At 40.7% G+C, this 27,225-nt stretch overlaps 2 protein-coding genes and 2 long non-coding RNA genes across 7 annotated transcripts in view; 3 read left to right on the top strand and 1 right to left on the bottom strand.

Annotated features, from left to right (window-relative positions):
* Positions 1 to 1,173: 1,173 nt before the first annotated feature.
* Positions 1,174 to 5,293, top strand: LOC309340813. Its single transcript, XR_014156116.1, has 2 exons — positions 1,174 to 1,213; positions 4,173 to 5,293. It is a non-coding gene; the product is annotated as an uncharacterized lncRNA (long non-coding RNA).
* On the bottom strand, positions 1,209 to 24,857 carry LOC309340792. 2 transcript variants are annotated; one of them, XR_014156093.1, is made up of 5 exons: positions 24,740 to 24,857; positions 24,280 to 24,327; positions 13,813 to 13,914; positions 6,625 to 6,710; positions 1,209 to 2,205 (listed from the first exon to the last, which is right to left on the bottom strand). It is a non-coding gene; the product is annotated as an uncharacterized lncRNA (long non-coding RNA). The 2 variants fall into 2 exon arrangements; XR_014156094.1 differs by lacking the exons at positions 1,209 to 2,205; positions 6,625 to 6,710 and adding an exon at positions 12,214 to 12,249.
* SH2D1B (SH2 domain containing 1B) lies at positions 12,745 to 22,334 on the top strand. Of its 3 annotated transcripts, XM_081859855.1 has the most exons (5): positions 12,769 to 13,074; positions 13,153 to 13,290; positions 14,549 to 14,612; positions 15,667 to 15,841; positions 21,341 to 22,334. In XM_081859855.1, exons 2-5 carry the CDS (start codon positions 13,157 to 13,159, stop codon positions 21,382 to 21,384), a joined length of 417 nt encoding a protein of 138 aa, XP_081715981.1. In that variant the 5' UTR covers positions 12,769 to 13,074; positions 13,153 to 13,156; the 3' UTR covers positions 21,385 to 22,334. The 3 variants fall into 3 exon arrangements, with proteins under 3 accessions (XP_081715982.1, XP_081715981.1, XP_081715980.1); XM_081859856.1 differs by having other exon boundaries at positions 12,745 to 13,290; positions 15,667 to 15,820; XM_081859854.1 differs by having other exon boundaries at positions 12,788 to 13,290.
* A 475-nt stretch (positions 24,858 to 25,332) lies between the features above and the next one.
* CIP2A (cellular inhibitor of PP2A) overlaps positions 25,333 to 27,225 on the top strand; it is a 29,006-nt gene continuing 27,113 nt past the window's right edge. The window contains exon 1 of the mRNA XM_081859660.1: positions 25,333 to 26,324. Within this exon, the coding sequence (XP_081715786.1) occupies positions 26,223 to 26,324 (102 nt within the window). The 5' untranslated portion in view covers positions 25,333 to 26,222. The remainder of the gene's footprint in view (positions 26,325 to 27,225) is intronic.

Here is a 27,225-nt window from a genome sequence, read left to right as displayed (position 1 = left end):
CAAGACTAGACTGTGCTCTGAACATCCCGTGAGATTCATCTGCTATAACAGCAGAGTCAAGGTCTTGGGGGATGCAAGCAATTTTATCCTCAAAATGCTTTGCAAGCAAGTCACAGTGAGCTACTGTTGGTTCTATCACCTCCTTTGGGCCAGCCTGTGCCCCATACAACCCGGGAAAGCTCTGCCAGATGACATAATGAGGATGCAATGGGGGCAGCAAAGTATGCCTTCTTTGTTGCCTTCACTGCCACTAGGTAGACTTGATAATGAGCCCTTACAAGTCTTCAGTTGCATTCATTTGGATCCTGAAGTTGCATTCAAGCCGTTTCCCAGCTTGTTTCTTCGCCCTAAGCTCTGGAGTATACCAGGGGGCCAATCAGGCTCCACAAATTGGGAGAAGGCACTCAGGGGTAATTGTGTCAATAGCCTGAGCCATTCGGATGTTCCAGAGGTTGGCCATTGGCCAGGGCTGCGACAGGAGCACCAGTCGTATCAGCCGGAAAATCCCCCACTACTGTTTGGAATCCCACTGGATCCATCAGCCTCCAAGGGCAGACCTTCCTAATAGGTCCTCTGCCTCTGTGAAGGGGAAATGGTGCTGACGTACTAAATCTCAACAGGAAGTGATCTGACCATGACAAGGGACTGATGACAATGTCATAGAATCATAGAATCATAGAATCATAGAGTTGGAAGAGACCACAAGGGCCATCGAGTCCAAACCCCTGCCAAGCAGGAAACGCCATCAGAGTACTCCTGACATATGGTCGTCAAGCCTCTGCTTAAAGACCTCCAAAGAAGGAGACTCCACCACACTCCTTGGCAGCAAATTCCACTGTCGAACAGCTCTCACTGTCAGGAAGTTCCTCCTAATGTTTAGGTGGAATCTTTTTTCTTGTAGTTTGGAACCATTGCTCCGTGTCCGCTTCTCTGGAGCAGCAGAAAACAACCTTTCTCCCTCCTCTATGTGACATCCTTTTATATATTTGAACATGTCCCCCACCTTCAAATCACCCCCTTCTTGCCCAGTCAAGAAAACAAGGTCCAGAGTGTGGCCTGCCTTGTGCACTGGGCTGGTAACATGTTGGGACAGCCCCATGGTTGTCATGGTGGCCATGAAGTCCTGAGCCGCCCCAGAGCCAGCTGCCTCGGCATGGATGTTGAAGTCTGAGAGTCCTCAACACTGTCTTCGAGACCAGCTCTATCAGTTCAGGTAGGGAGACTGCTGGGCAGAGAGGCAGGCGGTAAACCAGTGGAATCCCTAATCTGTTCTGATTGCCCAGTGCCAGGAACACACACACTGGTTTCCCTCCCAACTGGACAGAGAGCCTGGAGATAGAGAATCTCTACAGTTCACAGCAACTGCTCCTCCCTGACCCTTGAGTCTGGCATGGTGCTGTGCTGAGTACCCAGGTGGGCACAGCTGGGTGAGACCAACTCCACCCTGTTCACCCAGCCAGGTTTCACTGATACATGCCATATCAGCCTCTTCATCCATAACCAGATGATGGATGAGTTAAATTTTTTCCTGGGCTGACCTGGCATTTAACAGCAGCAGTCACAGACCTGAGGGCTGGCTGATATGACAACTGCAATTCCCTATAATAGAGGAGGAGCTGGCATATGGCACAGTCACTAACTGCCTGGGCCGTGTGCTCCTTACCCGGTCTGCGTCTCTTCCCACACCATACCTCCCCCTACCCGGAACCACGGCAATTCGGGCTCTCCCGGCTCTTCCCCACTCCTCTCCTGCCAGGCACATCCCACCCAATACCCTTACAACTCGTTTAAAAACAATGAATTATGTTGGCCCCTGTTTATTAGTTATAACATATAGAGCGCAACAGGCTAAATAATAATCTTTGTAACAAATTTCTTTACTGGTTACTTCCTAGCATACAATTCAAGTCCGGGATGTACACCATATACAATCCTTAAGCAAGGTATATAACCTATTTAATTAAATCCTATGCAGATCTATTTCTTCCTTTCTTAATACATTCTTGTTTGCGTTCATATATTACACAGTCCTCGAATGTGGTTAAGGAAATGTCCCCAGAATGTCATGGACAATACAGCTGATGAGGTTGGCTAGCATAGGTAGCAGACACAGGCAGGCTGCCTCAGGCAGCTGGGTTGGGTAGAACAAGGTTTCCGGATATTTCCTTGTTTTGCCCCAAAGGGCTTCCTCAGCTGTTAATAGTTCTATATAATATAAATATAAACACCTGGTAATACAATGATTAATATTTGACATGTAGAAATTACAAATATAAATCTGTTACTGTGATGGGATAATGAGCTGCTTGTGCGTAAAAGCTTGATCCCTCTGGGGTTTGGCTAGTCAACCAAACCGAGTCACTAACGGAGCCCCCAAAGCATGACTCCGTCAGTCGCTGGTAGAATCTGACAGTGGGCGTCTACGGAACTTACTCCAGCATAAAAGCTGTTTGACGGACATGCGCCTCCTGGACTCTCTGCGTGACAGTTTCCGGCGAAGGGTGGGAGTTCCTAAGGGGGGTCTTGTTACCTCTTCACTATTCTCACTGGAAGTATCCCAGAGCCTCCCCTCCGACTCCCCTTCCGCCGGAGCTCCTGCTCTCCCCCTACTGGTTCCTTCTTCTGCTGCAGAATCTCTCCTATTCTCCTGGAGCCTTTCCACCACCTGTTCCTCCGATGGCAGTTCCCTGACAGTTACATCCCGACTAAAGAATAGAATTAGAAGATACAGAGGTTGTACATAAAATCAAAGTGTGTAACAGATTACGTAAGCAATGATTCTTGGACGATTCTCAATAGTAATGGCCAATGAGTCTCAATACACCATTAATAAGCAAAACCATGTGATGAGACAGGTGTAGATAATTAACCTAAATGTAATCTTAAAGGAATATGACCACAATGGTGTGTCATAGGCAGAGCTCTTATATAGTATATATTTCTAATAGCTTGTATGGGATATGTCATTATAAGAAGCAGGTATAGTCCAATTCAATATTTAAACCTAAGGAATGAAATGCTGAGTAAGAAAACAAATCTGCTTTACTTCTGTGTAAGGACTCTTCCTGCATTTTCAAGAGGTCCTTGATAGATCCAAAGTACAAAAAATGTCAGGACATCCTCAGTGTGTGATTTTTGGATGAAATGGGATACCAGAGGAGCATCCAAAATTCTATTTCTGATCCTAGAATGATGTTCCGATATCCTGGATTGGTCTTGTCGTTTGTCCCACGTATAATAAACCACATTTGCATTTTTTTTTTATATATATATATATACAGTGCATGCAGTAGCACATGTGGCAAATGATCGTATGGTGAATTTAAAACCCTCACTGTTGGCGAACTCTTTTACTGGAAGTGCATATCTGCATGCAACGTAGTGTCCGCACTTGAAAAAACCTCTTGGGGCTGTTATTAAAGTCTGTTGTTGTGGTATGGGTTTTAGATCAGTGTGTACCAGTATATCTCAAAGGGATCTAGTGCGTCATTTCCCGAAGAGTGGAGCGACCTTGCAACCAGGAATCTCTTTTAAGATATGCCAGTGGCGTTTCACTATTCTCCCAATGTCTCTTGTCATGTGATTAAATCCTAAGGAAGAATGGATTCTCTTGGTGTTCTCATGAATGTCAGTCCGGGTTTTTAAAAGTGTGGATCTATCCTTAGTTTTAGTTCTCTGTATAGCTGCGGACACCACCGTACATTGGTAACCTTGTTCTATAAGTGCGGTTACCAACTTGTAGGAAGTAACCAGTAAAGAGATTTGTTACAAACATTACCATTCAGCCTATTGCGCTCTATATGTTGTAACTATTGCATCTGCATAACAAGGTATTGTATTTGTTTTGGCCCCTGTTTGTTAGCCTAGCTCACCTTGCAGTTGAGTAACATCCTCATACCATCCCAATAATGGCTTCTGGAACAGGAGAGATAATATGCCAGCCATTACATAGCCACTCGGGCTCTCAGGTATATAAATCTCCCTGATGGGATCTAATGTTTTGGGCTTCAGTGTAGACCCTGACTCGGAGAGGGCTGTGTACTAGCCAGCTTTAGTCTCTCTGTTCACATTCCTTGGAGCTCTCAATAGCTGAATGGGAAAGTATTTTATCTTGTTTGTGCTCTGTTTTTATGCTTTAAGACTGTTTCACTGTCTTTTATTCTGTATTCAAGCTTGCTACTTAATAAAAGCACAGAACTACTCTCCACTAGTGTTATCGCCCCTGAATCCGAATGAACTATTGCGTTTGGCAAAAGAGCGAATGGCTGTGTATTCACAGGCTTTATCCTGCAGACTAGATGCCAGTTCACTGCTTCAATAAATACTTCTGATTTGCATATCTGTTCTTGAGTTATGATGCAGATTATATCAATCATGCTGTCAAGCTAAAAGATGCCCTCTATTAAGCCCTTGTGACAAGGGAACCATTACTTGAAATGGAAAGGCAATAAAAACTTCAACGCGCTGATATGACGCTGATCTACTTTGTAATAATGTTTTGAGCAGAACTCCATTCATCAAGGGTTCTGGCTGAGATTGGGTTGTTTTCTAAATAGTAATTCTAAGTCGTTTTAGACTTAGAACCCAAAATCTGCATGAAGGTGTTAAAAAAAAGAGATTTTATGTGACGGAAGCTAGATACGAATCGGAAACAGGAAACCAGTACTGAAAGTCAGCTTTCGTAGTACATGTCCAAATAAGGATGTTCGTGTGTTCCAGTTAACCCATTGTTGAATGACTTAGAAACAATTGCTTGTGAGCACAAAATAAAGTCATATTTGTACAAGGGAAAAACATTTTATCAAATACAGAGATGAGCAAAACCATTGTGTTATGTTCTCAAAACTGTTGACAAGGGTAGGATGATTTTATCCCTTTTCCTACCAATGTCCAAATTGACTGAATGTTATATAAGAGCTGATATCACACTAAGCATGTTTAAAGAGGCCCAGCCCCGGTGTTAGAAACTGAGATATGAAAGCTAGGAGCTAAAAGGCACCTTAAAACTAGGTTATGAGTGCAACAGTGGAATGTCAAGGTGTGCTTTTTTTTTTTACCCTGTCATTTTTTGGGAATACTAAGCTTTTACACCTTTCCCCTTGAAACCAGCTTTGATGTGAATTGAGCAAATGAACAGTTTAGCTGCATTTTAAGGCAGCAATGTGTACACAGCCTATATTTGAGTCTTGTATGTATGTCCTCTACCTTGTACCACACATCTGTTCTAGGAGTTGGGTTCTAGTGGTTGGCCTCCCTAAGGCATAAATTGTCTCAATTAAAGCATTTGAAATTTTATTTTGTGGATGTACAGATTTTTTTTAAAAAAAGAATAGTCATAGAGACCACATTGTGAGTACACAGCAATTACAATGTTTGGATTATAGAAAGCCTTTTAATTAGGAACATCGCCCAGATATGACATCGTTCCAATTTGCCTTGCGCAACCATTATACATAAAGTATTGCATATGTACACAAAAGGCTTTCATTGCTAATGTGCTAGCTAATTAGGTAATGGATCTAATGAGCATTTGCACAGAAACAGTCAGCAGCAGAACTGTGGTGGTTTGTTATCACACTTGACTGTGGACATTAATATTAGGAAAGGGTGATCCAACTGTAAAATAGTGCTGTGTAAATTATCTTTTCAAAAAACAGTTTATCAACTACTAAGGGTGTTCCCTGGAGTACAAGATTTGGTTCACACAATTCAGCACTTTATAAAATAGCCAATTCAGAGGCAGCCTAACTGGTCTCCTTCATGCCTCTCAACACTTTTACTATTAGGGATTTTTAAATCAATTTTTATGCTTTAAATTAATTTTTATGCTTTTTTCCTATTGATGGAAGTGGATGAATTTTCAGGCACAGTAGCCCCTTCAGAGTGGATGAAGCCTGCCCAATCACAGGCTTGGACACTTCTAAACTGTGTTGGACACTTCTAAACTGTGATTATTATTTTTTCATAAAGGAAACAGTGTGATGAACCAGAAATAAAAGAAAAAGAAAGCTAATGCTATTTTAGGCTGCATCAACAAAAGCACAGTGTCCAGATCAAGGGAAAGAATAGTCCCACTCTATTCTGCCTTGGTCAGACCACACCTGGAGTACTGTGCCCAGTTCTGGGCAGCACAATTTAAGAAGGATATTGACAAGCTGGAACGTGTGCAGAGGAAGGTGACCAAGATCATAGAATTGTAGAGTTGGAAGGGACTCTGAGGGTAAACCTAGTCCAACCCCCTGCAATGCAGGAGTCTCAGCTAAAGCATCCATGACAGATGACCATCCAACCTCTGCTTAAAAATCTCCAAGGGAGGAGAGTCCACAACCATTCAAGGAAGATGATCAAGGAAACCTAAACCTTATGAGGAATGGTTGAGAGAGTTGGGGACGTTTAGCCTGGAGAAGAGAAAACTGAGAAGTGATATGATAGCAATCTTCAAATATCTGAAGGGCTGGTGGATGATGGAACAAACTTGTTTTCTGCTGTTCCAGTGGTTGGGACACGAACCAATGGATTTAAAATTCCAAGGAAGTAGATTCTGATTCAACAATTAGAGGAACTTTCTGGCAGTAAGAGCTGCCTGACAGTGGAATGGATTACAGTAGAAGGTAATGGACTCACTTTCAGTGGAGATTTGTAAACAGAATTTGGGTGGTCATCTGTCAGGGGTTCTTCAGATGTGATTCCTGTATTGCAGGGGATTAGACCTGCAACCTGAGTGAGAAGGGTAAGGTAGTGATTGGGGAAATCACTCTTTGTCGGAAACCCTGGGGAACTGTTGCCATTCAAGAAGCAACTATGCTGATCTAGATGTGAAAATAATATGAGCTGGTATAAGGCAGTTTCCTTTGTTGTCAACAAGGAAACATAAATACCGAAAACGGAACCTTTTCCTTTGCTGAGTGAATAGTAAGCAAATGGACTTTCCACAAAACTCTGGTTCTTCTGAGTGAATGACTATATGGTGCCCATTTTCAAGAAAGATGGCCATCAGGGTTACATACAAGAGACAAATGCCCCAAGCCAGAGTATGAACGGATCTTGAATTCCATTGAAATGAATGGGACAAGTTAGCTATGATGAAGATGTCCCCTGATGCCAACAGCAATGCAACTTTGAGTGCAACTCTAGACATGTCTGCTCAGAAGTAAGCCTCACTGAATCCGATGGGACTATTTTCCATGTAAATCTGCATACGACTGCAGCATTTCTCTGGACTGGGTTCAGAGTTTAAGCAAGTTGTGTCTGTGTGATATTGGACTGGATCTTCCCTGTTATCTCTTCCCCTCTCTGTAGCATATAATTCATTTTAAATCTCATAGGCTTCCGATTCAGCAGCAGCTAGCTGCACTTGGAAACAAATTTGTCTGTCTGATAGCTGAAAAATAAGCCTTAATTAGATAGCAATATATGTTCCCATGGGGCTTTTACAGAAACACTCCTGATGACATCGCAGCAGGAGCATTATTTCATCGGTACTGCTTACTTGCTTTGGTAAACATCCGATCAAAGAGTGAAATGACTGATGGGAAGCTTATACTGCTCTCTGTTCTTTTTCAGAAAGGGGATGTGGGAATTTGAAAATGTAGACCTTTTGCCTGTGTAGTGCCAATCTGCAGCATGCCACGAATGATGGTCCACTAGTCGCAGTGGCTACATTTTAGTACTGGACCACACTCTTGGTGTGGGGCTTAATCCTGCCTCCTGTTCTAAATGAGCCTAGTCACTGAGAACCAACCCAGCGTTTTGGTCTAAGAATCCAATCAGTCTCAGCCAGCAATCCCATTGCTTGAGGGAAGATGCACTGGTGAGCCTCGCTCTTGTATAAGATAACAGGTTTCTAAGTCACAGTCTACTCCTTTCCCTTCTTCTACTTGGGGAAGCAAAGTAATTCAGGAGGTGCGCATGCTGTGCAGCCAGATAGCTTATAAATATGGAGCATTATATTAAGAGGTTCCCTAGAATTTGAAGAATGTCCTTTTGCCCTGCACTCAGCACCAGGGGACAGCCCCGCCCAATACCCTGAATGGAACATATGGTTATGAACTCTGCTGTTCAACACAGACCAACTTTTGATATTAAGATGAAAATGAAATATTAGCCGGTTTTTGCACACTTCCTTGAAGTGAATTGCTTGTTTATTCACGCACCAACAATTACGCTATTATTCATCGCTCAGGCATTGCTTCCAAATTCTCCATCAAGCATACATGAGCATCGTGGCACAAAATCCTATTAATAATATATAAATCAAATGATTGCAGTACTTGCCCAATACGGAACAGTATATCAGGAGTTAGAAGCATATCACTGAGTGGCTTTGATTTCTTTATCCGCTGGGGGAAAGGAACGTTTTAAAACTGATATTATTGCTTCCCATGCCTTTGCATTAGGCAGAGTTACAGTGCCATCTAGAGGTTTCAAGAGGCTATAATCAACAACACTAACAGCCCATGAGGGTGTAGAAAACAACAAGCAGTGGGTTTCACATATTGTGGAGGGTGAAAGGAGGGATTTCGTCTAAAGGTGAGATGTATGCAAGATAAACACTGTGTCAATTCACAACAGCAGCCTCCTAGCCTTGTTGAGCTAAGCTACACTCTGTGGAAGAATAACTCCTTTGTAGAAGAATTTCAGCATGTAGGTCAGTGGTGGAGTGGCCTGGCAGATTGAGATATATCGCCACCGCTTGGAATATAAGCATGGTCTCCTGAAGTTCTGAAAGGGAGAATGAGGTCAAAACCATGTCACTCCATGTCTTGGATTTTTCTTGGAAGGAAGAGTATGGCACACGATTCCAAAAGATTCTCATTCACTCCAAGTCTGGGTTGAATGGCAGCCACCTCTCAGCCCCCTCTAGGTCCGCTGCCTTTTGAGGAAGCCTGTTTCCAGGTAGCACAGAGTGTACCTCTCTGCTCAGCCCCATCTTTAAAAGAATTTGCTGCCCCTGGATAAAGGGGGGGGGGGAGTTTCTCCTAGGCTTCCCCTTCATCAATCAGCCTTCCTGAGCTCCTCTGAAGCTTTGCAAAGTAGGATAGGTTATGGCTTCCAGGCATGAAGGTGTTAAAATAAAGAGAAGCAACTCCAGGTTTAGGAAACAAGAAAATAGTTCACTAAGATGGAAAAGACAGACAATGCAATGCATAATTTGAAGGAAACTAGCATATTCCCTTTTGGAGCAATCCAATAGCCCTGGACGAAACAGTCCATAAACTCAACCAGGCTCTCATGAGAATCTTACTCTTGAGTAGCAGCCTTTCTTCCTTGTACCACATCAAAACTGCTTGTCTCCAGGCTGGCTATCCCAAGATACAGTCTCCACTTGTCAATCATATGCTCCACTCAGTGTCACAAAACCCCTGAAGCCAAGATATGTGCCATCTTTCACTTCCACAATGGCGTTTCGTTGCCTTGATAGCTGAAACTCTCAGCATTTGCTAGGCTTCCAAATTAACCCTATAATCCGCATTGAACAAACAAGTGAAAATATGCATCTGATATTATATGCAACAGTTTGTACCAACCGTCTGTTTAAACAAAGCCTAGAAAATATGCATTCCCGTTGAAGTAAAATGCAACAGCCCATAACAGTAAAGTACAATTTCCTCCTCATGACAAAAATCCTATCTCATGAGGAAGAAAAAAACTCAGCAAGGGATATATCCTGTACATGCCTGCTCCTGGGGGACATTTCAATATATCTGCATTACAGAATAATGTATCAAACAATGATAATTGTGTATAGAACAGTCCTGATATTCTGACAGGGACAGGGGCCAGTGGTAACTGTTTGAGTGACATTTCGTGTTACAAAAGATCACGAACAAGCAGGCTTTCTGAGCAAGGAAGGCAATTTGCCGGATCGTTTCAGCATGAAAAACTGATGTGACAGGCTTTTGCTTATTTTTCACCAAGCAGTAAAATAACTCCCGGCTTCAGCTTCATGCAGGTGCACAGCATGGAGTAAAACAGGCAAGGATGAACTCTAAGAGCTTAATCAGACTCTCAGAGGGGAACAGGAAACTATATGTTGACAGCTCACTGATGGAAATGGCTTTAGCAACTACGCTGGCAGACGGGAGGCTTTCTCTGTGCAAAACCACTTCACTCACACCTGCACACAAAAACAATGCCAGTTTCATAACCTCAAGATCCGTGGTGTCAGGTTGACTTGCAGTTGCTGCCAGAAAGTTGACTTGAGTAGAATCTGGGTACTTGTCATCTTTGGCCTCTGTGACCTGATCCACTCCACCCTCGCAAGGGAGGCAACTAGGCCTTTTCCTTTGGCTGGCTGACTGGTTACTCATTTAGAAATACCTCTGTGGTCAAGAAAGCAGGCCAAGATATTACTTGGAGGACAGCTGCATTGCTTTTTCATGCCTTTTCGCTCTCTCTTGTTTGCAGTTTGCACAAGAAGTGTGCATGCACACGAAAGCTCATACCAATAACAAACTTAGTTGGTCTCTAAGGTGCTACTGGAAGGAATTTTTAAATTTTGTTTCGACTACGGCAGACTAACACAGCTACCTACCTGTATCTGTAATTCTTGAATTTTTAATTTCCTATTTTAAATTAGTACTAGCTGCTGCAAGAGTCAGTTACTTGGCAGGATACAAATTTTGCAATAAATAAAACTGAATGTTAACATTGTCATGAAATTTTATTTTAAGCCAATTTGGAGCTGGAGTTGGAGGGGGCAAAGTATTTGCAAGAATTTTGAAGAAAGCTGCATGAATTGTGGTAAATTTCAAAGCTGGAACATGTGCAGCGGGCAACCAAGATTAGAAAAGATCTGGAAACTAAGCCTTGTGGGAAGTGGTTGAAGGAGATGGGCATGTTTAGCCTGGCAAAGAGGAAATTCAGAGGTGATACGATAGCGATTTTCAAATATCTAAAGGGCTATCACATGGAAGATGGAGCAAACTTGTTTTCTGCTGTTCTAGAAGGGAGGACACAAACCAATGGATTCAAATTGCAAGAGAGGAGATGGTGACTGAACATCAGGAAGAACTTTTCCTCATTGGAGGTTTTTAAACAGAGGTTGGATGGCTGCTTGTCAGGGATGCTTTAGTTATGATTCCTGAACTGCTGGGGATTGGACTAGATGACCTCTGGCATCACTTCCAACTCTATAATTCTAGGATTATATGGAATTACAGCATTGAAATTACACAGAGGGGGTCAGTAATCTCTGGAACATCCAAAAGAACTCTGCTGGATGGCTCCTAGAAGATGCAGTGCAAGCTGCAAAATGAGCCTTCTTCACACCTGACACTGCCACATGGCGGGCAGGATTATATGCACTAACCAGTGTTTGGTCAGTCTTGATCTGGCTTGCTTCAAAACCTGAAACTCCCCCCAAATACCAAGGAATCACTTGGGCTCCACAACACCAGAGGATGCTTGGGAGATATTGTGTCAACAAGCCCATTCCATCTCACCATTCTATACTGAAACCAGGCTTTCAACAGAGCCATCAACTTTCTCTGCTGGAAAATCCCCCAGATCATTCAGGAACACATTATCAGGTTTCATCAGAGGGCAGGCCATGTGAATGGTCCCACTGCCCTTCTGTATTCCTCAAAGGTGATCAGTGCTGTCAAAGTTGGTGGCGATAAACATCTGGCAAGCAGATGCATGCATATTTCCTTGTATGTGAGTACTCAGGATGCTGGGGTAGGGATGCAACCTTACCTAACCTGCAGTAGTCCATCACCGTGACCATATTAGTGAGAAGACCCATCAGTGGTGGGAATGAATATGGAAATGTGGCCTAGAGCTGGACAATTTCTTGCATTAAAATCAGTATGGTTTTTTGCCCGTAGGAAAGGGACTTATGGGGAGATCATTATCACCTCCTCCCTCTCAGCTATCTAAAAAATGCTCTCTTGATCACCCAAGCAAAAGGGTTCCAGACAAAAAAAAGACAGAAATTTAGGAGACTGTTATAGGTGACAATCAACAATGAGAATAGGTGGCACATCTGTGTAAAGTGGCACCTTTTGAGTATCCGGTTTAGAAATCAATGATTTTTTTAAAACCCCAGCTCAGTAATTTCTGTACTGGATAGTTTTGGATGAATCAGTACCCACTGAGGTAAAATATGCAAGAATACATTCTTGAGCTTACTGTAACAGAATAATAAAATGCACACCGTACAACCTTTGGCACTTGCGTGTGTGTGTTTTTTACTGTTTATTCATTTGATAGAGAAGATACAAATAAAAATTAGCCACAGATCTCCATCTACAGGGAGAGAAAAAAGAGAGGACTGTAATACAGGGTTGTTGCAACATCAAACATAAAGAAATGTTGTTCCCCACTCTAATGTTACATTTTACATTGCTCTATAATGCTTTCTGTATTCTGCCTTCACAACTTGCTTGTGAGACTGATAAAATAGGGTTATTGAGCTATGAGGAACTGGAACTGACAGACCACTGAGTAAAACCTGGATGAACAAAATCTTGAGCCTAGCATCCCAACATTGCAGGAGAAATCCTGTGGAGCGGTTTTCAGGTAATTGGAGCTCCTGTGTTTTGAATATCACATGTAAGAGTTTGCTGTGGAACAGTTGTCCTTCCTTGGGCCAATGTATCACAAACCAATTGCCATGTACACTATTCCAGTTGCTGGACTGGATTGTACTTGCAAGACAAAACCAATGACCCTTGTTCACTTTGCCAAAGACTTGTATCTAGCCCCTTCCATTTCTGACAGATGATCATACTATTTGTTGGGTGCGCGCACACACACAAAATCCTTTTGAATAAACATATCTTTGTGTAGCTCATAATCATCTTAATCATGCTGACAAAAGATTATAAATATATTTCAAGAAATGATTCAATCTTCACCTTTCTCCCCCACAACCAACCACTAAGAAACCCAGTAAAGTTCTTTGTTTAAAGAGCTCTGGTGACGACTAATCCATTTATCAGTTTTACATTTCCTGTGCTGTTTCCTAGGTTTTGCATAGGGGAAAAAACAATCACGTTGTTGAACTGAAACAACACAGTTGAAAGCCTTTCATAAAGGCGCTGTGCCAGTTTCAACATCTGTGCTAAATAGGTTGGCTTTAGTTAGGTAAAGAACAGATCCTCTTTTTGATCTAAATCTTTAATAATTGATCTGAAAACATTTTCATAGGTAAATGGAACTGCAGTATTTCCACGGAACTATAACTAAAGACGACTGTGAAAAATTACTGAGCAAAACAGGAAAAAATGGGAGCTTTTTAATACGAAACAGTGAGAGTATTCCAGGAGTCTTGTGCCTTTGTGTTTTGTAAGTATTTCCCTTTTCATTTAAACTAGTTATCTTGCTTTTCTTTTGGAGAGAATAGCTTCACTTCAGTTATCAGATATCAATGGGGCTTACACACAACTTTCTATGTATTGGGTCCAATCTTTATTATGTTTGGAATTTTTGAGAGATAACAGCCCCCTGATTTTAAGAAATCAAAGAAGTTCATCTAGGTGGATATAAATGTAATCCCAGGGGTATGTGCACATGAAAATGATTCTGCTTTTGATTGTAAGTTGCATTTAGAGTCTGGCTCAGATCAAAGTACTTCTTTTGCTGTAAAATGTACATATACAGTAAAATATATATTGGCACAATTTTTGTCAGAAATCTATTTTAATTTCTTCAAATTATCGAAGCCATAACTCTAAATATTTGGTAAATCAATTGTCTCTTTACATATTCATAGTAAACGGTACTTATAACCCCTCCACTGGGGGTTCACAAAAAAATCTTAAAATTAGCAAGCTTTTCAACTAGTAAGCTACAGATTTCATCTCTCACCCATATGGTGGTACGTTATTCTCCACCATCCCTTCTCCAATGTTTTTGTGGTGTAGGAGCAGAGTCTTTTTAGATGTGTAGGTTTACATCCAGAGGAGTGATCTACATAATAAAACCAGTTATCACATATGAATGATGGCAAGTGTAGTATTGATCACAATGGACTGTTGATCTCAATCAGTACAAGAAACCTCATCGTCGTAAATATTACTGGAAATCAAGTTATATTTATAGTTTCTGCTGTATCGAACTTACATCGTTTCCCAAACATGATTACTCTGATTTGTTAGTTGTTGTTTCTGAGTTGTAGGAAAATAACATTTGTTTGTCTCACACTGAAGACATATCTTAACAGCTTGCTGGACAAAACTAGGCAAAACTAGTGCGATCTCTGATCTCCTTATCAGAAAGCCGGAACTATTGCTACCAACCCCAGATACCATCAGAAGAGCGTTCATGTACACACTACTTGGAACACATCTGTTTCTTTTGAAGTGCTATACAAATTTAATTATAGCAGGGATTCCATTCAGCTCATAAGAGATAACCTGAAACCTAGCAGCATGAATGGCAGTCTTCCTCTAGCATAATGTGGTAGCTCACATGACCATTTCTCTCTGAATGAACTGGATAGGATTTACAGACCTAATGACTCTTCGACATATATGACTATTACAGCAATTTGACAAATAAGGCAATTATTTATTAATGTGTCTGTTTCCTATTTAAAAATCAGCTATGAACAGATTATCTACACTTACCGAATCTTCAGGAAACATAATGGGCACTTTATGATGCAGGTAAGAAAATGACACAACAACAACAAACCTATGGTTACATGAAACATACTCAATATGTACTTTTGAATAAATAAGGTATACTATTCATTGTATCAAATTGTAGATTTCAACAGAAGACTCATAAAAAAAGCAGAAGACCCAGTGGATCACTTCATTCTCTAGTCAGTTCACGGATAAGATCCCTACATATAAAAGTATCTATTCCACCTGTCTCTTCAAAGAGTCCAATAATCCACATGAAGGGTTGTTACAGTTCCACAGAATCCTTTCACAGAGTCTAAGACAAGGATTTCCTGAATATTAGCCTTGTTTCGCCATCCTAGGCTTCATCAGTAGAACAGGCTCATACATAATATTACAGGATTGTGGATCTTATAGCATAGTAGTGGTTGACTACTATGTCTGACTAGAGAATGAATTGATCCACTGGGTCTTCAGCTTTTTTCATTGAACTTTATGAGACTTCCACTGAAATCTACAATTTGATACAATGAATAGTATACCTTATTTATTCGAAAGTACAGCCGGTTACGTCTTGTGTGTTTTGGGGGTAAGAAAATGACTACATCTAGAGTAAAAGAATGTAATAAATATGCACTTAACAGGTCCTACTAGACACATATGTCACCTTGCTTAACCTTTTTGTTTATTTAACTACTTTTTTAAAAAAATCTACGTCTCTGGGTGACCTTATTTTTGGGTATTCATTCATTCTAGCACTTGGTGGCCACCATGACAACCTTAATTTTCAGCAGGATGGAACTCTGCCAAGAGCACAATATATATCAGTTTCATATTCACAGTATCAGATAATTGTAGAGTTGGAAGGGACCCCAAGAGCCATCTAGTCTGACCCCCTGCAATGCAGGAAACTCAGCTAAGGCATCCCTGTCAGATGGCCATCAAACCTCTGCTTAAAAACCTCCAGGGAAGGAGATTACTATTCTAGTTATCCATTTCAGTGAAATTAATTAATCTTCACTCTTGTGAGGAACAGCAATTTACAAATAGTATAATCAAATGATAATGTGGCAACAATCTACTTCTTTTGCAGACTTCTGAGGGTGCTCCAAAACAGGACTTCAGAACTTTAAAGGATTTAATTGCTACTTATGAGAAACCAAATCAAGGGCTAGTAAGCAACCTGCGCTATCCAGTAAATAGACCTACAACATCCCAAAGATCTCAGACCGTCTACGTCACTAAAGGTGAAGCATATTTGATTCCTGGTAAGAGACACACATAATAATAATCAGAAAAGAATGATATACTACTAATACTATGCTGTATAACAATTCTTGTAATGCAGGAAAATGACGGGTATATATATTTTTTTCAAATTAACAAAAGTAGTGAAACAACATGGGATGAAAGCCAATTAAGTTTCACTCACAGTGGACCCAATGAAATCAAGGCTTTAAAGACCATTGATTTTAATGGGTCTATTCTGGGTATGGCTAACATTGAATATTACCATGATCTGTAATGGGAAAGGTCAATAAACTCTGCAGTAGAGGATTGATTATTTATAAAATCATAGATTTTATAAATAAAATCATCTAGTCCAACCCCCTGCGATGCAGGAATCGTAGCTAAAGCATCCATGACAGATGACCATACAACCTCTGCTTAAAAGCCTCCAAGGAAGGAGAACCCACAACCTCTCGAAGGAGACTGTTCCACTCTCAAACAGCTTGAGCGGCCCTTACTATCACAATGCTCTATCTTTTTAAAAATGATAAAGCAAGCCTGGTGTGGGATGGTAGTTTAAGAGTGCACAGCTAGCACTCTGGAGACCTAAACCTAAACACAAGTCTCCTCTCAGCCACAATGTACCCATGACTTGGGTAAGGGGACCATGTATCTGCTTTGAGTTTTGAGGAGGCAGAGTTGGGTTAAAATATAATAGATATGTTTTTTTAAAAAATCAGAGGGAAAGAATATATATAAAATAATAATATAAGAAAACATGTACAGTGGTACCTCGTGTTACAGACGCTTCAGGTTACAGATTCCGCTAACCCAGAAATAGTACCTTGGGTTAAGAACTTTGCTTCAGGATGAGAACAGAAATTTCATGGCGGCATCAGGAGACCCCATTAGCTAAAGTGGTACCTCAGGTTAAGAACAGTTTCAAGTTAAGAACGGACCTCTGGAACGAATTAAGTTCTTAACCAGAGATATCTCTTTATTAACAGATATGCCCTTCATGAATTTCCATGGAACTTGACATTAAAAGCATAGAATGGTTTAGGAGGTTCTGAAAGCAGCACTGTGTCAATTAAGCAATTAAACCTTCTGAGTAAAAAGGGAAGTTTCAATCAAGCAGCAGATTCTAATTGATACTCACTAAAACCAAGGCCAGCAGGTACCATCTTAGAACAGATAATATCCTTTATCTCACACATAGGAGATAATGGCTATCCTTAAAATGTGAGTACAGAATTTAAAAACACATAGGCTTTTTCTCATAATTCATATGCAAAATTATGCATGTTTGCTCAATGTCAATGGTCTATTTAATTCAATTAGAGCTATAAAATAGAACATAGTAAGAATGTCCTATTTGAAGTAGTCAGCAGCTTTAAAGGTGCTATATGATGACATATCAGAGGAATTATTTCAAATCTCTATATAAATAGTAATATCAATCACATATACAAAAGTTTACTTTAATAAAAATCACAAAACTGACAGCTTCAGAGCCTAAAGAACTAGATTCATTAGTTACCATAGAGGAAATAAAAAAGGTTGCAACAACAGTGAGGCACCATAAAATTCCTGGATCTGATTATTATACTTAAATTCCACCTTCTCTCCAAGGAGTTCAAGGTGGTGCACATTGTTCTCCCTCTCCCCATTTTCACTTCACAACATGATTTAGGTTAGACTAAGAGACAGCAACTGGTCCAAGGTCACCCAATGAGCTCAATGACTGAGTGGGGACTAAAATCTTGGTTTCCCAGGGCTTAGTCCAATACTCTAATCATTATACTGCACTGCTCTCAGCTTAACTGGTCTAATCAGCTATTCCAAAGTCTTTGAAGATTTTGACTGAGGCATTAAGAGGTACTGTAAATGAAATCTTAAAAAAAAAGAACTTTTGGATAGAAGTTTATATAGCCTACATTTAAGCAAGGTAAGAATTTGTCTCTAAATTACTTCTTACAGAAAAATATCACTCTTAAATAATTATTATAAAATATTTAGAACAATTAGCTTTATATGTAAGAGGATACAGATAATGTAGGGGAAATAATATATTTATGGAATCACAGACATGTTTACTCTTAATTAGGACTCATTAAGTTCAGCTGGAATTCCATCCCCCACCCCCGATTTGAATGTGTATTGGATTTTAACCACATTTTATACACAGTTTATACACATTTACTTAGAAGTAATTCTCATTGTGCTCAATGAGACTTCCAGGTAAGTTTGAACAGGACTGCAGTTCAAGGGAATCCCGCTAAAGAAGAGACTCTTGCTCTTTTTAGACACCGAAAAAAGCATTTGATAATGTTGAGTGCCCTTTTCTATTTCAAGTTTTGGAGTTTTGTTATGATTCAATATTTAGAACTGGATAGCTTTAACCAATCCCAAAGCAAAAGTAACAACAAATGAGCATATATAATCCAATCTTACTCTATCAAGAGATACCCAACAGGGATGTATTCTACCTGGTCTTTTCTTTGTGGGTATTCCTACTAATAAAGCAATGAAAATTGCTTTACACATTATGTTATGTTCATTCCTTTTCACATACAGCTTTGAGAAATAAGCATTAGGTAAGGAAGATGAAATTTTAAATAATGAATAAAGGTAATAAATGATTTTTTCTTCTATTTGCAAATGCTGCAGAATGAATGCAAAATGGGATAGGTCAAGGAATTTGTGATTCAAGTCACTGGAGCTATTGAAATGTCAGTTTGAGAATATCTGTGAAGTGGAATAAAATACAGCATGATCAGACTTCCACTTGTGCACTTCTTCAATCTGCAGCCTCTATAATCTGCTCTCCCATAATCTAATCTCCCAACCCTCTGGAGCTTATTTAGAGGCATTTAAAAGAGGAAAATTCCACTGTGCAAGTCTCTTCCACTAGCATATGACCAGCACTGGATACAAGTTTTAATTTTTGTTTTGAAATTATAGCACAGCTGTATATTAAATTTGTAAAGATTCATAGAATACATAATGCTTATGGCCCAATGCTAAAATGCACATAGGCTGCACGAAAAGAGCTTCGGATCATACTTCTTTCATTCATTTACCATCTTTCTACTATAAAATAATTTTTAGAAATTGTTTCCAAATCTCACAATGAAGCAATAAATAGCAAGGAATTCAGTATCAGTTGCACAAATGATTCTATCTATTTTCAAGCCTCTATGTTTTAATGACTGTAGTAACCAGTAAGGTATATGCTTGATCAGGAAACTATAACATTTTCAAAATGGAAAGCCTGTTTGAAATAGTTAATCTATAAATAAAACATTTGACCCGGAGGTGTTGGATTATTTGGACTCTACCCTTCAGAACTTTGAAAATGGAATCAGAAGCCATATGTACATTCACCAGAGTCAACATTCACTCAGGAGGGTTGTAGAATCACTAGAGCAACAGGTGACTGCAGGAGGAGGAAGAAATTGGAATTGTTTCCATCCCTTCTTTAAGTGAAAGAGTAAACCTGTTTGTAGTGTGCTAGGTGCATCATGTTAACGTTGTCCATCATGACTTTCCTCTATACCCATTACTTAAGCAATGAAATAGAATATTTTACAATTTGAGTGATACTTTTGCTTTAATTAGGAATGAAGCTATATCTTTTTTTTTATAATATTTTATTGAGTTTTACACAAAAAGAGAACAAAAAAAACCAAATTTTCATTCCAACATAAAAATCCACAAACATTACTAAAGAAAAAAGAACATAGACAAAAAAAGAGAGAGAAAAGGAAATTTTAGCATAAAAAAAAGCTCACTTTCCAATTATACCCTTCAAAACCTTATTTTCCTTACTTCCACCCGCCTCCCGATCTTGTATTCTATGTAATAATTAGTTCAGCAAGATCATTCTTATTCATTTTCATTCTTAGTCCCTCCCTTTGTAGTCTTATTTAACTTAGTCACTAGAACCCCTTCTTTTCCTTTTCATGTCCTCAGCACTCAAAAATTTTACAGTGTTTTTGTAGGTAAACTTTAAACTTCTTCCAGTCCTCTTCCACCTGCTCTTCTCCTTGATCTCGAATTCTGCCGGTCATTTCAGCCATTTCCATATAGTCTATTACTTGCATCTGCCATTCTTCCAAGGTGGGTAGGTCTTGTGTCTTCCAATGCTTTGCGATGAGTATTCTTGCTGCTGCTGTAGCGTACATAAAGAAAGTTCTATCCTTCTTTGGCACCAATTGGCCGACCATACCCAGGAGAAAGGCCTCTGGTTTCTTCAAGAAAGTATACTTAAATACCTTTTTCAGTTCATTATATATCATCTCCCAGAAAGCCTTAATCCTTGGGCACGTCCACCAAAGGTGAAAGAATGTCCCTTCAGTTTCTTTACATTTCCAACATTTATTATCAGGCAAATGGTAGATTTTTGCAAGTTTGACTGGGGTCATGTACCACCTATATATCATTTTCATAATATTCTCTCTTAAGGCATTACATGCCGTGAATTTCATACCGGAATGAAGCTATATCAGGGCAGGGAAAGATATCTCATGCTAGCTTTGCCTGCCTTGTAATTTATTTAATATTTTTACTAATATATTTGGCAAGTGGAGGGAGTAAATTCTGTGAATGTTTGAAGAATTCCCCATTTGTTCCAAGTTTAGATCACAAATGTCCAATTTAGATATTTGCATTACTTCAAATTCAAAGGACCAAAATTGAATTGAAAAATGAAGCAACAGTTGAACAGTCTAAATAAGATGTTGTTAAGACTCTAACTCCTATTAGCCCCCCACCAGTGCAACTAATGGTTGGGGATATGTAAACTGTGGTCCAGTAAAATCTGTAAGGTCAGAGGTTAACCACCCTTGGTCTAAATGGAAATATTTCCTGACTTGGTTTGGGTCTAATAAACTGCAAGGGTTATTCTGCTTGAGCAACTGGGCTTTATTTCCATCTTTCCCATTGCAGCTTTGTGGAAGGAATGAGCCAAAATTGGGCAAAATTATCATGTGCTGCCAGAAGCACATATTATGCTGAAACTTTGTGAGCAAAAGCCTTGATGGACCCTTCTCAGCAAAGAGGAATTAGAAGGGAGCAACTTGCAACTGGGATAAATAAGCGTCACAGTACCTTTTCTGCTGCAGTTTTCCTCTCCTAATATTGCTTTGCAAAAAGGTAGCAAGTAGCTATTGGGATTACAAGACACTGATAATGAAATATGTAGTTATAGCTTCTTCACTGAGCAATATGTCTTATTATGTTCTATATGTCATTCTGCAAATGTTCAGTTTCAGCAGCGCTATTTTTTTTCCCCTAAAAAGAGGTGCCAGAACTCAACACGAACACCTCCCCTGTTCTCTTAGAATGGCAATGCTGCCCACCTGAGAGGTCCCAGAACTGAGTTCCATCTGAAAAAGGCCCTGAGTTTCAGTCAGAAGTAATTATTCCAATACAAGCCATCACACCATCTGTTTGGGTCTGCCAATAAAATATTATCTTTCTCCACTCAGGAATTAAAGAAATAATCAAATAACTTGCTTTTTTTTCCTCCCCAGAAAATGAAGATGCTGAGGATTATCTTGAAGTCTTACCTGAGTGATTGGCTGAGGGACCATTTCTCATGACTTGCTTCATCTCTCAACATAGACACTAGTCTTGAGTGGGTCACACTCTTGCTAACTGGATAGTCCATTTGACTGGATTTTGTTTTCAATTGTGCTCTAGATAGCACTGCCCACATGGTTATCTCTTGCTTGCTTGGCTCTTGCTCCAGCAAAAAACCCAACACTTCCTTTTCCTTTCTATATTCGTGTTACTTATACCTGCCCACTTAAGTGACCACTTCATAGACCTGATGAAATGGAAACTGAGCTGCAAAAGCTTATGCCACTATAAAAGCTGCAGTGCTTAAGGTGTTTCCATTTTAAGAGAAGCAAGTTTAATAGCATCCTGTATATCAGGCATGGCCAAACTTGGCCCTCCAGATGTTTTGGGACTACAACTCCAATCATCCCTAGCTCACAGGACCAGTGGTCAAGGATGATTGGAGTTGTAGTCCCAAAACATCTGGAGGGCCAAGTTTGACCATGCCTGCCCTACATGGACTCAAGTTTGAACTTGCTACATCAACTATGAAGTGGACTGTAGACCAGAAAAACTTATTCTGTAACAATTTTTAGTTTTTGATCTTTAGTTGTTTTCTTCATTCAACTTTGTGAATAGTCATGCACACAAGTGTTGGTTGCTTTTATTTTTTAAATTTTCACTTATTTTGGCAATTCGCAACTAGCATCAGTAGCAGCATGCTGAACAGAGTACTGCTAAACATATTTACTTGCACTTAAATCCTACTGAAATAATTGGGGATTAAGTTTGAGATGCACCATAGAGCTCTGCAAGAGTTACTGCTGATATCCATAATAAGATATCAAATACTAAACGATAATTTGATTCAACTGTATCTTGTTATCCTGGCGAAGTAAGTCACAGCAATTTTATAATTATATTGTTAAGGATATTTAAATTTTCAAAGACAGTACTATAAAGTTGTCACTGTGCATAGTTCAATTATTTTCAAATGTCTCACTGTTGTCTCTAGTCAGGTCAGAGGCCATTTTAGTTCCCAAAGGACTTCAAGCTATACCCCGGAAATGCCAGAACTACTCCCCAGAAGTATAACCAGTTTTACAGCAATACACATGTGCATTTAGGTGCAAGTGTTTGCAAGTAGCTACTGTAGAACCTGATCTAAAAGCATAGCACACTCTGGGAACTATTTTTGAAAGCTCCCCGCCCTCCGCCACACCTTCAGGTTTCCTCCCTGTATTATATGTAGTAATGAAAAAAGAGTTTGTAGAAGCTAGTGCTTTAAAGGCGTATTTTCATTCTGGAATAAACTTAGTGCAGTTTGCAGTCTCATTAATTTAATCACTTAATTGACTAGTTTGGGCCTAAGGGAGGTAAGAGCATTTAGAAAAACCCAGTACTGTAAATAGGACTTTTCCCTTCTATAGATATTAAGGCTCCGTCTCTCCTTCAGAATAGCTTTAAGTTCCCAGTACCCCTATTCTAGTGAAAAGGAAAGCAGTTTATATGTAGCCAGTCTATACGTAGCCAAGATTGTAAATATTACATGAAGATTTTAACATGCAACCTGTGGTCTTATTAAATTCATAATTGTTTTAAGTTGGTAAAACATAAATAAAACTACTCCATACACCAATTTAAGGTACCATATTAGGACGCTCACTATCTGAAGCTGCCAGATGTCCAAATCCATTGTTTGCTCATACATTACAACTATATGGTGCTATGTGATTCACTTGCACACAACAGCTTTCCTCCTATTTTTTCAGCTTGTAGGACACCTGTACCACTTTACCTGTATCATAAGATGGCAAAAAATAAAGCCCCGTTGAACTAATGCACAATGCCTGAACACACATCTCTCAAGTGCCACCAACTTTGATGTCGTTTTAATACCAGGCAAAGACCGTTATATTTTCCCAGGATTTTTAATATGACCTGTTTTAGCTCTACTTTTATGCTGCCTTCTTCCCGCTGACTTTTATGCTGCTCTCTTTTAAGTTGTATTGTTCCGATTATTATTATTATATTTTAAACTTAATTTTACTGAAATTTTAATTCTTAAGTCATAAATGTACTTTTCATTCCTGTATATCAGGCTTACTTCCAACACACAGTTTTTCACTGCAAAACTCCTTGTCATTCCTGTATATGAGGCTTACAGGCTTACTTCCAACACAGTTTTTCACTGCAAAGCTCCTTGTTCAATTTACTCAACTCTTTTGTACACATTACATTGTCAGAAGTGGGTGGAAAATATGTTAGCACCTAGCTTACACAGGATTTAGCACTTTCATAGTGGCTGGTTGTTTTAGTGTGTCAATACCCCTTTAAAGTTATCTGTGCCCACAGGAAATAGCAGTTAATATCTATTTTGGCTGCCTCTACTTATTTACTCCAGATAAGTCCTATTATAGTCATACTATCCCAGGCAAGGCTGGTTCATCTATTGAGCTCAGATGTTGCTGTACTCTCCCCCCCCCCCCAATTATCTCTGATTGTTGGCCATGCTGACTAGGACTGATGAGAATTGGAATCCAACAATACTGGGAGAGTCATAGGTTAACCATCCCTGATCCAAGGTGATAGTTCCTGCTGGAACAGAGTTAAAGTAGCTATGTAAGCACCAAGTCACACAGCCACCATGTCAGAACAATACTTAGTTTCGTCTGCACAATAAAATTTCAAAATTAAAATTAAGAGTTCCTGTAGCCGTGGAAGTAGCCCCACAGATGTAGGGCATCTACACAATTTTAAAGACCATGGGAGTGGTATCTGAAAGAAGAGAAGAATGCAGAAACTGAAATAACAAGTAGACATGGAAAGTGGATTAACTGGCCAAGGGAGAGGCCATATAATCTTTATGATTATATGAAGATAGTAAGCAACCATAAGAGAAGAAACCAACCTTGCAGAACAGTACTGTCAATCAACGTACCAAATACCAAATTCCATGCTGGAATTAAAAAGGGCAAAATCAGAACAAAGTTCAGTGCAACAATTTCAAGAATAATCTCAACACATGAAAACTGATCAGGAGAGATAAGACGGACAGCAAATGTGAGCAGGAAGTTCTACAGCTGCTAGCAGAACATTTCATCCACATTCACTCAGAAGCAGTGTCTTGTTGTAACGTTAGAGGATTTCCAAAAAATGAATAACCCCGTCATCTCCAGGGAAGGAGTTTGCAGTCTTGAACATCTCTGCATGATGTTTTTGGTTTGTGAGGTACATTTAAGTGTTTCTATTTATGCTTCTTGTTTTCCACCATTCATTTCACTGAGCACAGGCCTGGATGAGTATCCTTATATAGTGGAAAATGGTATTTCAAATAGTGGCAGGGGAAAAAACTGCAGCAAAGTTTATACCTTAGACTAGAGTCCACCTCATCAGTTGTATGTAGTAAGTCACTGTTATAAGAAAAAACTGCTCCTTTTCCCCTTATGAGGTATCCAAGAGGCCGTATAGAGTCCTTATGTAGTTTCTCTACTGGTAGGAGAAAATAACAGAGGCCAACCAGAGAATATTGAGAAGCAAAGCAGCTAGTAAGCATAACCTTTATTAAACTGTTGCAACAGGGTTCCCCGCTCACCCAACGCAGGGAGGAGAGGAACCTAGAACATTGGTGTGCGAGCTCTTAATATAGACATTTGAAATTGCCTACCCGGTATCTCAAGACTACCCCCCAAAACATCATATATACATCACAGAAAGAGGTGGTCCCCAGCAGAAATTTGAGTGTGTTGCTTCTCTCCTGTCTGCCAGGATACCTAATAAAGCCTTATCTCAGGGGTGGCCAACTCCGAACAGACTGCGATCTACTCAAGAGTTAAAAACTGGCAGTGATCTACCCCCTTTTGGGGGGTTCAGGTCAAAGTTAAGCTTTTTTAGGGAGGAAGGCCCATTTTTAGGAGTTCAGGTCAGAGTTGATGAGCTTTTTTTGGGGGGGGTGAAGGGTTAAAATGTTAAATGTTTTTGAGCTTCTTTGGGGGGAGCCAGTGATCTACCATAGATCACGATCTACCTGTTGGACGTTCCTGCCTTATCGGATTGCCTTTTCTAGGTAGCCTGGCCATTCCTTTGAGATGTTAAATAAGCCGGTACTGTATATGCATGGGGAATTGTAATGCACTGTTGCGCTTATTGCACGAGAGCCACAGAGCAGCACCCTATCCTGATGCAAACACGCAAACCAAATTGGCACAACACACGCCCGCCACAATAGGAAACGGGCCAGTTCACCGCTGCTTGTTTGCTGTGATGTTTGTCCGGAAACGTTTCTTCTGTGGTTATTCTCTTTCATCTCCCGCCGGACAGCTGCGCCCACCCCGGACCGGCTTCGCGTGCGCATCCGCCACGAGAGCTCCCACGCAAGGAGAAAAGCATCACCTCACCAGCAGCCACAGGACAAAAATAGCGCCGCTGGTGACCCTTCCCTCCCAGCATGCACCGGGGCCAGGGCTGCTTCGCTCTCGAGCTCGCCCTGGTTCCCACAGAGCTGCTATTTCGCCACACGACGCGAAAGAACCACCGCCGCGGGCGGAAATAACTCTGCCCCGGCCGCCCACTCCGTCTAGCATCGATTTCTAGGCTGCGAGGGGGTGTCTCGTGCTATTGTTTGGTTGCCCCCGTTCCTCCCCCCCCGCCCCTCCGTTCCTCCTTTCGACTGGGACGAGAGGACTTCAACGGCTCTCCTCTCCAACTTCCCGGCATGCACCGGGGCTTCCGGCCTGCGCCGGGGGCGGCTCCTCGCGTCAAAATGGCGGCCAAGGCGCCAAATACGATTTTCTGACGGCGGGATTTGAGGCGCTGCGAGGGAAGGTCCGCGGAGGCGGCTGGGCCGCCAGCGCTATGGACGCGCCGGCTTGTATGAAGTCGCTGCTCCTCGCGGCTTCCCAGTACCGGGCTGCGCGGACCCCGCCCAACGCAGCGCTGCTGCAGCGGAGTCTGGAGGTGAGAGCAGCCGAGCGGACCTGCTCGGTGTGCGGCTTTCCGTTCTCTCGGCTCGGCTGGTCGCGGGTGCCTGGCCGGGAGTGGACGGAAGCGGCTGGGAATGGCCCCTTTCCTTTGGGATTTCTGTTTTTAGGAGTTTTCTCTCTAAAGCAAAGCAACAGCAACAAACAAACAAACAAATCCCGATGCGCACAGCGAAAAAGTGCCTTGCAAATAAAGCGGCCGGGGCAAACTTAACCTATGCAAACTTAACCTGGCAGTAAGCCCTATTTGGAGATCGTGGGGACCCAAACTGCAGTTTTCTACATTATCTGAAAAAGAAGTGAGAGGTAGGGGTGGAGATTGGAAGCGGGGAGGGGAAATACACCCCCGTTTGATTTCTACTGGTTCCTTAGCTGGCAAGCGTATAACAGGCCTGCTCACAACAAAGGAAGCTGCCATACATACGCAATCATAAGCAAAAACTGCAAAGTTTTTAGCGGGGGAAATTAGAATAAGATATATTATTTGATTATTCATGCAAACCTCCAAAATATATTTTGCATAGTTAAGTTCTTACACTTGATTTGCAACAGCCACTAGCCATAGCAATAAAATAAAGATTCTTATGAGTGCATATGCAATCAAGGAATTGTACAGCATGTTTATTTGCACTGTGTGTTTGTAGTGGTTACTGCAATGTGTGCTGTGTGGCACTGCTGTTAAAGGAGGGATGGGGTCCCAGTGGCCCTCCAGGCAAAGCTAAATTTCCATTCTAATGATTGTCCTGTGCATTGAAACTTATCTAGCTGGAGTCCAGCAGCATATAAGGGCTATAATGCCACATCATAAGGAGCATATGATTCTGAAACCCCATAACTCAGGATCTCATCATAGGCTTTTTCTTTTATTTATTGCACTT

The sequence above is a fragment of the Podarcis erhardii genome (genome assembly GCF_964252035.2).
Source record: "Podarcis erhardii genome assembly, chromosome: 4".
NCBI lineage: Eukaryota > Metazoa > Chordata > Lepidosauria > Squamata > Lacertidae > Podarcis > Podarcis erhardii.
Note: the sequence above shows the minus strand (reverse complement) of the source record. Positions and strands in the feature narration are given on the sequence as shown.